We start from the raw sequence: 12,221 nt of genomic DNA, 5'->3' as shown, positions 1-12,221 counted from the left end.
ACCCTTGAACGACTCCTTTGGTTACATCGATCTTGGCTGTCACTTCTCCTCCCAAGCCAGCTCGTTCACCTGTTTTCTTGTTATAATATAGAGACTTAACGATACTAACCAGCCCTTTAGGCATATTTCTTTTGGCACGTACTTGCCAAAGCAGATCTCATGGGACGCAATCAAAAGCTGTCCTGAAATCCACAAAAGTAGTGTACGATTCCATATTTTTGAGGACAACATACTTCTGTAGAAGAAAACAAAGGTGGAGTCTCTGATTGGCTGTTCCCTTGCAAGACTGCAAGCCCGCCAGTAGAGTTCTGATAATATCATTTTCCCTAACCCAGCCCTGTATATACTCCAGGATCACTTTAGCAAAGGGTTTTCCAGAGCTGTGCAGTAGAGCTATAGGACGATTATTTCCTGGGTGCTCCATCCCCCAACCCCCTTTTGTAGATGGGCTAGACGCCAGGATTCTGGGACAGAGTTGGTTTTGGTCCAGACCAGTGGTTCCTCTCTGTAAATGTCTATCAGTCCCTTATCAGGTCCTGCCCCCTTACCTGCCTTCTGTGCTTTGATGGCCAGTTCCACGTCTGCAATACCAAACAATGACCCAGGGTGGCGAGTACGCTGATCCCTGTATTTCTTGATCCTGAGCTCCCCATTATTAGGCAAACAAATGATTTAACCAAGCCTCAATGATGCTACCTTGCATGCTAACAACCCCTTTGACCTCAGTATCTGACACCTGCTTCCAAAAAGCAACACCATCTTGCTATTCGGGGCTGCTTCCTGGCCCTCCTAGTTAGGCTTCAGGTAGCGTTCATTTCTTTTCTTTTGTGTTCCTTTTATATCGGCACCTCTTTACACGAAGTAGGTCCCTATCAATTGAGGGCCCCTGCTCCAATACAGCCACCAAGGCTGGCTTTGCAGAGGCCCATTCTAGTTCATGCCACTCTGCCTTAATCAGTGCCCTATGCTTAACGGTATTGCTAAAACAGGTGACGCAGGGAGTAATATTCTCAGATATCTGATGATAATCATAGACGCTCTCCCTGTCTTGAATCCTTCTGCACAAATATTGTCTATATGGGGCAATCAATGTTTTATTTGCCATCTGGTCACTGGTGAGGCGCCCCTTGCATGCTCTTAACTCGAGGTCATACAGGATTTTGCTAATTTATGCATTTTCTTGACCCATATGTTGTGAAAGGGCACAAGAAACAGCAAGGCTAATTGACGCGTTGAAACATCTGTCATAAGAAGCCATTAGTTTTATGTTAAACCGCCTGGTAGCGCCCACCAGGTTCAGGCCAATGTGATTTCACATTATTGATCTCTGAATATAAGCTGCCTCTTCTGTGTAATGGGCAGAGATGATTTTGGCAGCTCCATGTGACTTGCTGTGAATACTCTCTCCAAATCCCAGCTGTCATTTGTGTCTAATAAGAGTACAGCCCTGGCTCAAGGGCTCAAGAAGAGTTCATGCTATACTCTTATCCTCCACCCCAGGCCTCTGCCCAATGCTTTGTTTGAGGTATGACTTTCATCTTCTATAGGTCTAGGAGGGACGGAAGAGCGCTGCCTGCAGGTTGCTTAGCAAATAATCTAGCAGTTCCAATCAGTTGGAGTGCTGCAACAGCGATTTAATACGTTGGTTATAAATGGCGACCCTCTCAATCCGCTGACCTGCCACCTCCCAGGTACAGCTACGTTTCTCTTTGCTCCTATTCAAGAAGAAGGTCATTGCCTTGGTTTAAGAGCTGCTAATGGTTAAATCCCACAGCCTGGGCCTATTTGGACGAGGATTGGAGGCCCTTTGGGGGAAGATCTAATGACTTCAAGGCCTTAGTGTAGCCGAGCCAGGAACTATCGCTGGAGCCAATTCTTGGGGGCGGGGGAGTCCGGGGGTTTTGGGGTGAGAATCTGGCGCAGGCAAATGTGAAGTAAGATCAGGCGTGTACAGGTTAAAAACTAACGTGGCCGAGGTGCAGCCTTGTTTCAAGCCCCTATATCTGGAAGGGGCATCAGATAGCGACCCCTTGAGGTCTAGTCCTAGGGGTTACGTTGTAAGGAAATAAGCCTCTTTAAGGGGCCCCTCGGAATACCCCACACAGCGAGTTATTGCCAAAGTAGACCCAGCATAAGCCACATAAACTCCATGAACGTTCCACTGTTTAGACCATCGCGCGTGGGGTGCGATTCACGAAAGCCTGTCTGATTTAAAGGAAGGCTCTTGTGAGTAACCCACTCTTTTAAAACCTTCATAAATATCTTTGCAGGTGCATCAATCATAGCAAGAAGGCAACCGCTTTTGGGTTCATGGAGAGGGCCCAGTTATAGACCAGGACAATGATGCTCCCAGCCAGGTCTTAGATAGTAGTCCTGTGTAACTGACTGTCAAAACAAGGGTGTGCAACATCCTACCCTAAACCATGGGGTTCATATTAAATAGTAGGTTGCCTCTGCCATCAGGACCCGGTCCTATCTCTATCTATCTATCTATCTATCTATCTATCTATCTATCTATCTATCTATCTATCTATCTATCTATCTATCTATCTATCTATCCATCCTTCTATCTATCTGTCTGTCCATCTATCTCTCTATCCATCTCTCTCTCTCTCTACCTCTCTCTCTCTCTCCCTCTCCCTCTCCCTCTCCCCCTCTCTCTCTCTCTACCTCTCTCTCTCCCTCTCTCCCTGTCCCTGTCCCTCTCTCTCTCTCTCTCTCTCTACCTCTCTCTCTCTCCCTCTCCCTGTCCCTCTCCCCTATCTCTCTCTCTCTCTCTGTCTCCCTCTCTCTCTCTCTCTCTCTACCTCTCTCTCTCTCCCTCCCTCTCTCTCTCTCTCTCTGTCTCCCTCTCTCTCTCTATCGGTTAGTACGCCCGTGTCACCTATCTATCTCCCTGGGCGCGCGCGCAATGATTCGTAGGGGGCCATGTCTTAATGCACTGGATGGCTTAACGCGCTGCTACAATGAAAAGTTATAGCCATCTCTGGAGTTTTGTGAACAAAGCCTTTTTTAGCCTGCGTAAACGCAGTCACAGCCTCACTTAGGGGCAATTCATCATTGTGCGACATGTGGTGCCACGCTTGCCTTGCGGCCCTTGGAAATCCTGGAAGTAAAATATGCGCTGTCTTCTGTTTAATGGCCTCGGCTGCCAGCATACATGTGTGCCCTGGAGCACCTTCGCCGCTTGGCCTCAGACCTCACTCTGAGCCTATATAAAGCCAGCTCCCGCAAACCTTCCGCTATTCCTGGCACCGCATCACCCTGGAGACATGAAGGCTGTCCTGGGCATCCTCCTGGCGACTGCCCTGCTGGTGGTGATGGGTAAGGGTTCCGCTGGAGGGCACTGTGCACCACCAGGCAATGCGAGCATAGGGTAAAGTGTACAATGTTTAGCTGAACTCAGTGGGACTGACTCTCGAAAATGAGTGCAAATGAAAGGAGCGCAGAGAGTGTTGAAGTGCTCAGGTCACCTCATTCCCAAAGGTGACCGGAGCATTTCCAGGTGGTTTGGACAGGAGTGCCAAGGTGCGCGTTCGCTTTCCAGTCCGCGTGCTTAGAGTAGTGTCGATAGCGTGCATTTCTTGTATCAGGTAAAAGTTTACCCTAGTGCAAATACCATTCCGTTCCGCTTGAGCAAACTGGCGTGTAATGTCTGATTCAAATTTTCCCACACCTGCTGAAGTGTCACCACCGCACCAGCACATCCCCCCTGAACATCATACCAACCCTCCTTACTTAGATGGGAGACTCCCGATTTTCCTGTCAGAAATAGTGCTATTTTTGACATCTCCTGCCTAAAATATCCATAACCCCAATGCAGTACAATGGCGACATTTAATTCTATGGCAAGACAGGAGGCTCATATTATGCATTTCAATCTTTACCCTGAACCACAGCAGCAAAGAATAAAAAACTTTGTAAACGAAATTTTTTCAATAAACATAACGTTATAACAATGCAATGGGAAACATCCCAGTCCAATATGGTGGGCAGGTCATGCCCTGGGGGTAGCCAATAGGGAGCGAGCCAGTCCCAATATAGGTCCATTCCTTTAGTAACTCCCCCTCTTTCTTTGCTGCTGACCCACAAGCTAAGTCACACCTCTGGTTTTCTCTTAGACTGTGTGCTTTGAAGTGTTAATTATATCACTTGGTTTCAGGGAGCAGCGTTTGGGAGAACGTGTTTCTTTTACTTGATACTTTGTATATGCTGTGACTTTCCTCAGGCAAGCGGAGCGTTTGTTTATCTCGCCCGCGTTCGCCTGAGGTGATTTATTCGAGCGTGGAGTTCGCTCGCATTGTTGTTGCTTTGTAGCCTAGGGAGCTCTGTGGCACACGCGGTAAGCGTGCTGCTTGTGAAAGGCAGGTTTAGCAGTTCGTGCCTGCTCTCCGCCACGAAAAATTTATATATTTTTATTTTTTCGTAATATGTTCCATTTTCTTTTATAAATTAGTAATAGTGTTACCGTTGTTTGTAGGTTTAAAAATGTTGCTTCTTTGCCCTCACACGCTGCTCGCGTGTTTGTCTGTGGGAATTCAGACACTGCCCATGTTCTGCCTTGGTGGCCCTTACCTGTGGTTTGTGGCACACTATTAAATTGAGTCCTTACAGCCTGCTCGGCTTGTGTGAGTGCAGCTTTGACCCGGCTGTGTTTAAATAACGGTATATATATATATATATATATATATATATATATATATATATATATATATATTTTACCAAAGAAATTGGTGCTGTCATGGACAAAGGAGTGCTTCTCAAGTGCGCACTGCCAAAAAAAGTGAGAAGGTTCTTGAAAACATTGGGGATCAAGCCTGTCATTCCCAGCCTTTAGTGGCACAAGCTATTCAGTCCTCTTTGGACTCCGCTTTATCTGATTTGAATAATACTTTGGCGTCAGCCTTTGACAGATTAATTACCCGCATTGCGGATTTTCATCCCTCCCAGGACGCTGTCCCATCTGTGGAGTCCCAGGCACCCAGAAAATGTAAGGTTAAAACTAAACATACCCAGGGACAACTCAGTCCCCTAGTGGCCATATCTCCTATTGCTTCCCCTAAGGGTAATTTAAAGCGCGGGTGGGAAGAATCTCGACCTATCTCTTCCACCCCCTGGCCGGCCCCCGCGCCTTTCGCGCCGGTGGAGCCCCCTATTGATGTCTCATCCTCTGACAGTGCAGATGATTCTGATTCGCCCCCTAAGAGGCAAAAAAGGAAGGTGACCTCGGTAGTCCCTCAAGGGGGTCCCCTGCTGGATGGTAGTGGTGTTCCTTTCTTTGATCCTGCCCTGATACAACACCCCAGGTCTGCTGAGTGGCAACCCTCCGAGGAGGTTTCCTCTTTCCTCAAGTTCTGGATCCGGCGCCCTATGGCCAAAGAGGATCGTAATAAGTTACGGGCGGAATGCCCTAGACCGTTGCTCGCCGACAAGGTAGCTCTAGCGCCAGAAATAGACCAGTCTATGGCGGCTTTTCTTTCCCAGAAAGGGAAGGACCCCAAGAAGGGGGTCGATAAAGTGTGGCGTAGTTGTCAAGACAGACTGTTGGACATCCTGGGTCCAGTCACGCAGATTTTTGAAATGGCAGAAGAGGCGGCGTCCTCTAATACCCCGATAGATGTTGACGCATTAAGGGGTTGGATCCAACGTACAGTATGCCTGCTCGGCAATGCTAATGCCTCCATATGTAGGGAGAGGAGGAAATCATTATTAATGAGGTTGGATTCCAAACTGGCAGACATGTCAGAGAGGGAAGGTGGCCCTGCAGCTCAGGGTAATTTGTTTGGGGATTCTTTCCTGAAAGATTTGTCAGCTTATGTTCACACATTTACAGCGCTGGACAAAGCGCAGGTTAATATAAAAAAGGTTTTTGCCCCAAAGGTTTTTAACAAGGCTGGACGAGGTAGGGCCCGCTCCTCCGGCCGTTTTTCCCAGGGCTCCTCCCGCCCCCGACAGTTTGCGCCCCGTGGCGCATACCATACCTCCTCTGCTCGAGGAGCACATAATCAGTTCTATCCGCAACAAAACTCCAGTTGGAGAGGACGTGCCGGCAGGGGAGCCGGAAGATCAAGAGGGCCAGCAGGTAATTTCCGAGGTGCTAAAAGTTTTTCCCTCAAAAGTTTAGGTGGCAGACTAGCCAGGTTCCTTCCACAGTGGGAGGCTCTCACTTCGGATCCTTGGGTGCTACAAACGATTCAGGGTTATCAGATAGAGTTCTATGCCCCTCCTTGCCAGTTGTCCATTCCCCTTCCTTTGGTGTTCGACGAAGTCAAACAATCCCTTATAGATGGGGAGGTACGGGATCTCATCTCCAAAGGGGCGGTAGTCCCGGCCTCTTACAGGGCCTCTCAGTTCCAGAGTACCATTTTTCTAGTTCCGAAACCGTACCAGGGGTTTCGTCCAGTAATCAACCTGAAAGCTCTCAACTCTTTTGTGGTTTATCACCACTTCAAGATGGAGGGAATTCATTTACTCAGGGATACTCTTCTCCCTGCAGACTGGATGGTCAAATTGGACCTCAAAGACGCTTACCTAGTGGTTCCCGTCTTTCCCCCACATCAGGAGTATCTTCAGTTTCAGTGGGGGGGTCGGGTGTGGCAGTTTGCATCCCTTCCGTTTGGCCTGTCCTCGGCCCCATGGTGTTTCACCAAGCTCATGCGCCCTGTGATGGCTCTTCTCAGGTCCAGGGGGATTCGGATCATAGTTTATCTAGACGACATGTTGCTCCTGGGTCCAGAATTGTCAAACTCTGTGTTCTCATCTGAAATTTACTGTGACCCTCTTACAGGATCTAGGTTTTGTGATAAATGTAAAAAAATCCATATTGAAGCCTACGCAATGTATCCAATTTCTGGGCTTCAATATAGATTCAAAGCTTTGCATCCTTCTTCTCCCAGACAGCAGACTGTCCAAGATAAAGAAGGAAATTCGTCTACTCCTCAGGAGAGGGAGGATCTCCCTCAGGCAGTTGGCCAGAGTTGTAGGGATGTTGTCGGCATCCATTCAGGCTATCTTCCCTGCTCCCCTACATTACAGAGCACTGCAACGCTTAAAGGCCAGGCATTTGCGCAAGTGTCTCTCTTACTCCCAAATGGTGGAATTGCCGCCAGAGGCCAGGTTGGAACTTCTGTGGTGGCTCAGGCACATGGAGGCCTGGAATGGCAAGGCAATATTTGGCCCATCGCCGGATGTCGTTCTGGAGTCAGATGCGAGCAGATCGGGTTGGGGAGCCAGATTGGGTCAGGTCTCCACAGGAGGGAAATGGTCGGAGTCAGAGAAACTACTCCATATCAATTGCCTAGAGTTGTTAGCGGGGTCTTTTGCTGTTCGGAGTCTCCTCAAGGATCAGGGGAATTGTTGTGTTCTCCTCCGCATGGACAACATATCTGCGGTGAGGTACATCAATCACCTGGGGGGTACCAGGTCCAAAGTCTTGGCGGATTTGGCGAGAGAGTTTTGGCATTTTTGCCTCGACAGGGATATTCTCTTGAAAGTGGAATACCTCCCAGGAGTCAGCAACGAGGTTGCAGATTGGAACTCCAGGCACCTGCAGGACAGGAGCGATTGGATGCTGAACAGGTCTCTTTTCGCCCGCATAGAGTCCCTCTGGGGTCCTCTGATGATAGACTTGTTTGCCTCCAGACTGAATTGTCAAGTTCCCAGGTTTTACAGTTGGAGACCAGATCCGTTAGCTCTAGCCACCGACGCTTTCCTCTAGGATTGGTCGGGTCAGTTGGGGTATGCCTTTCCTCCCTTTGCTATGATAGCCCGGGTTCTGGTCCAGGTTCGCACTCAGGCGGTGTCTCTGGTTCTAGTTGCCCCCTTTTGGCCCTCTCAAGTTTGGTTCCCGGCCCTTCTAGAATTGGCAATAGATATTCCCTGTCTTCTCCCTCGCGATCCCCAGTTGCTAGTGGATCCGGAGGGTCTCCCTCACGAGTTGGTCTTGCAGGGACACCTTGCCCTTATGGCTTGGAAGATTTCAGCTCTTCCTGGTGCTTCAGAGGACTTTCGCAAGACTCTATGGCGGTCATCAGGGACTCCTGGCGCCCTCTACTAAGGCAGGGTATTCCACTGCATGGACAGATGGGTTAGCTGGTGTGTGGCTAGGCACCTCAATCCCGTTTCTGCCCCTCCTGTAGAGGTGGTTAATTTTCTTGTAGAATTGTTTAAGGAAGGGAAAGCCTACAGAACTGTTAATGGTTTTCGTTCGGCTATTTCAGCCGGTCATCTTTTGGTTAAAGGGGAACCAGTGGGTAGACACTTTTTAGTGCGAAGGGCCCTCAAATCTATCCGTATTAAGGTTCCGCCACAACTGAAATATTCGGTTCTTTGGGATGTTAATGTGGTGCTGCAGCTCTTCAGGTCCTGGCCTCTTAATGAAGAACTGTCCCTGCAGCAGTTATTTGCCAAACTTGCTATGTTACTATGTCTGGTGTCTATTAAAAGGGTCTCTGATATCAGAGTTCTTGATGTGGATAATAAGATGTTCACCCCTCAAGGGGTTACTTTCTTTATCTCACGAAGGACTAAATGCATGACTTCTTCGATATCCTATCCAGTTTTCCTGAAGATTGTAAACTATGTGTGGTCAACTGTTTGAAATGTTTTGAGATTATAACTGAAGGTTTTAGACCTCCCAATACCTCTCAGCTGCTGATTTCCTACAGGAAACCCCATAAGCCGGTCTCCCCTTCTACTTTGGCCAGATGGATCAAATGGGTTATGCGGGAGGCGGGGGTTGACACTTCCTCTTTTGGTCCCCACTCAGTCCGAGGCGCTATGGCCTCTAAAGCAGCCTTTCTGGGGGGTAGTTTGGAACAGATCCTAAAAGCAGCTGACTGGTCAAGGGAATCAACGTTTAAGACATTTTACCATAAGCGTATTGCCCATGTAGCGGTGAATGTAATGCAAGGGCTTTGAACTTGCATAATATGAGCCTCCTGTCTTGCCATAGAATGTCTAATCCCCCACACTAGCGTGAGATGGGGGTTTAGATTCTATAAAAGACAAGGAGGCGAGTATTAGCCCACCCACCCACCCTTACTGGTGTCGGTTGTTGTTTCAGAGGGCAGTTGATGACTTCGATGCAGGAGGAAGTGGGAGATTGAGCTCCAGGTTGCAGAAGGTTTCAGCCCCAGCGTCTCCATGGGAGTTTGTTCTTCGTTCCACGTGGAGAAGGAGTTCGGTGGTCGTGTGAGACAGATCAGCGTCAGAAAGAGGGGGAGTTACTAAAGGAATGGACCTATATTGGGACTGGCTCGCTCCCTATTGGCTACCCCCAGGGCATGACCTGCCCACCATATTGGACTGGGATGTTTCCCATTGCATTGTTATAACGTTATGTTTATTGAAAAAAATTCGTTTACAAAGTTTTTTATTCTTTGCTGCTGTGGTTCAGAGTAAAGATTGAAATGCATAATACTCGCCTCCTTGTCTTTTATAGAATCTAAACCCCCATCTCACGCTAGTGTGGGGGATTAGACATTGTCCCGCTTCCCGTGACATAATCTCCCTCCAAGGCGATCCAAAACGTTGGCACGGATACTGAACCTGACCACCAATATAACTTGTTTTTTGTTGGGGATAGCCAAAGCCCACTCCTAACCCATCCATCTTATTTTCTGATTCAAATCATCGTGGCCGTAGTGGTCTGAGATGGCAGGGCAGCACAGTGTGCCAACGGCATAGATCTCAACTCACACACTTTTGGGAGGTGTCACCTGCAATGGAATTAATTCAACCGCCAAGCCTCCTCCCTTCATTTCAATGAGCTCTTAATCGCCCAAAACAAAATCGTCCCTTTTCACCCACCGTGGGAAATAAACATTTTGAGAGGTAGGCAATGGTCTAGTTATTTAAAACCGTTAGGAGATAGTATATGACATTTGTATGTTTCAATTCCAGCAGCAGGAGCTGTCCCACTTTTGAAACTGTCTGATCAGATATTGAGTTAGAGCCCTTTGCCCTCGAGTGTGAAAGAGGTGAAAACCACTGTTCAGTGATATAGATGATAATATCGGTGGCCATTATAGATTGGGAGCCTCGCAAAGGTTTACATTGTGAAAGTCCCAATCCATCATGGCTGCTGTAATAAGAATAGTAAACAGACTGCACACAAACATTGCCTCTGATCAAGGGCAGCCAGCATTCATTTGGTTATTTATGATCTAAAACTTTGATTATCAACAAGAAAAAAAAAATTTAAAATAAATATAATATAGCAAAAAATTTGGAAAGACAGACGGAAAGAAAGCTCTGAGAGCACGTTTGACAATGATGCCCTAGTCACACAATCGGATGACACAAGCTTTTGGCGGGTGTCACCCGCCTTGTAAACAGCTGACTCACCAAGCCGCCTGCACGCCCATTCGTTTCAATGGGGCTCTCAGCCGCCAAAAATAAAATCGGGTGTTTTCACCCGTCTTTGTGACACAAATGGTTGAGAGCAATGTATACGCCCATTCACTTCAACGGGCTTGCACCAGCCCAAAAAACATCAGGTATGTTCAATTGCCTTGGTGACACAAATGGTTGAGAGCTATGCATTCTTGCCTACTTCCTGCCCGTTCCCTCCCAAAACACCCCCCTCTCTATCAAACAGTAATATCAAACTTTACTTGGTCGTTGCTACCTCTGAGCAGTCTGCTGTCAGTTAATTGGCTTGATTGCTGTTCTAAATGTGCTACTAGTGTAATAAAAATGCATTAGCCAAGTGCACCTGCAGCCCCTTAATTTATATCTGTTCCTTGCACTGAAGGCTTGTACAAACACACAGCACTGAGAAAGTCAACAATGTTGGCTTGGGCATAGGTATTAGCTGGGCATTTCCCAGGCACCGCTGTCATATGCCAGGCACTCACACAATATGCCAGCGGTTGCCATGTAAGGGCCAGGTAGCACCGTCAGGCCTGTTACTGGCAAATGCCCATCCCCGGCTTAAACAAAAGCCAGAGGTGTCAACTTTGCCAATTCGTGTTCAAATTCCTTCAAGAGCTGCGGCCTCTGATGCCACAATCCTGCCATCAGTTTGGCACGGCTGCTGTCGTGCACGGGCATGTGCTGTGGCGCAGCTCTATCCCATCATCATATGTGGTTTCTCCTTGAAGGGATGTGTGGCTGTGTAGAGACTGGGGGGAGGCCAGGGGGCTAGTTCCGGAATGGAAAGAAAACAAGCATTGGCAATGCCAACAGATTTGACTTTGTGTAGGCATGTGATCAGCAATGTGGGTGAGACTCCATAGTCCATGAAAACAAAATGTAAAACACATTGAAAATGAAAAGTTTAAAGCCCAATAATATAGCAAAGCTGCTGAGGGACTCAACAGATAAGGGAAATTAGCCATTCTGGAGAATTCTCACTAACACTTGGGATAATGACCCTTCACCAATTTATGGCCCTCGGCTTCCCCTCAAGCCATAACTTGGTGGTGGGCCGTTATCCCATAATAACGACCACTCCTTCAGTCTATAAGTCTATATTAGTAGCTGTCTCCTAAAAATGGTCAAGCATATCAGAATGACGGAAACCAATCAAGACATTTAATGTGAAGGCTGATTCTGCATGCTGTCCACCAGTGTTCAGTGATCGGGTGTGTAGTTTGAAGCAGCTGTGAAGGCTGATGCTGCGTGCTGTCCACCAGTGCTCAGTGATCTGGTGTGTAGCCTGAAGCAGCTGTGAAGGCTGATGCTGCGTGCTGTCCACCAGTGCTCAGTAATCGGGTGTGTAGCCTGAAGCAGCTGTGAAGGCTGATGCTGCGTGCTGTCCACCAGTGCTCAGTAATCGGGTGTGTAGCCTGAAGCAGCTGTGAAGACTGATGCTGCGTGCTGTCCACCAGTGCTCAGTAATCTGGTGTGTAGCCTGAAGCAGCTGTGAAGGCTGAAGCTGCGTGCTGTCCACCAGTGCTCAGTAATCGGGTGTGTAGCCTGAAGCAGCTGTGACGGCTGATGCTGCATGCTGTCCACCAGTGCTCAGTAATCTGGTGTGTAGCCTAAAGCAGCTGTGAAGGCTGATTCTGCATGCTGTCCACCAGTGCTCAGTAATCTGGTGTGTAGCCTGAAGCAGCTGTGAAGGCTGATTCTGCATGCTGTCCACCAGTGCTCAGTAATCTGGTGTTTAGCCTGAAGCAGCTGTGAAGGCTGATGCTGCATGCTGTCTACCAGTGCTCAGTAATCGGGTGTGTAGCCTGAAGCAGCTGTGAAGGCTGAGGCCGAGTGCTGTCCAC

At 48.2% G+C, this 12,221-nt stretch overlaps 1 protein-coding gene and 1 long non-coding RNA gene across 2 annotated transcripts in view; both read left to right on the top strand.

Moving 5' to 3' along the window:
- The first annotated feature begins 3,216 nt into the window (after positions 1 to 3,216).
- Positions 3,217 to 12,221, top strand: part of LOC138522777 (weak toxin 2-like) — a 129,914-nt gene continuing 120,909 nt past the window's right edge. The window contains exon 1 of the mRNA XM_069635404.1: positions 3,217 to 3,324. Within this exon, the coding sequence (XP_069491505.1) occupies positions 3,273 to 3,324 (52 nt within the window). The 5' untranslated portion in view covers positions 3,217 to 3,272. The remainder of the gene's footprint in view (positions 3,325 to 12,221) is intronic.
- Positions 5,498 to 9,418, top strand: LOC138551135 (uncharacterized). Its single transcript, XR_011294873.1, has 2 exons — positions 5,498 to 6,082; positions 9,065 to 9,418. It is a non-coding gene; the product is annotated as an uncharacterized lncRNA (long non-coding RNA).

The sequence above is a fragment of the Ambystoma mexicanum genome, chromosome 1q (assembly GCF_040938575.1).
Source record: "Ambystoma mexicanum isolate Mex_15411 chromosome 1q, UKY_AmexF1_1, whole genome shotgun sequence".
Lineage (NCBI taxonomy): Eukaryota > Metazoa > Chordata > Amphibia > Caudata > Ambystomatidae > Ambystoma > Ambystoma mexicanum.
Note: the sequence above shows the minus strand (reverse complement) of the source record. Positions and strands in the feature narration are given on the sequence as shown.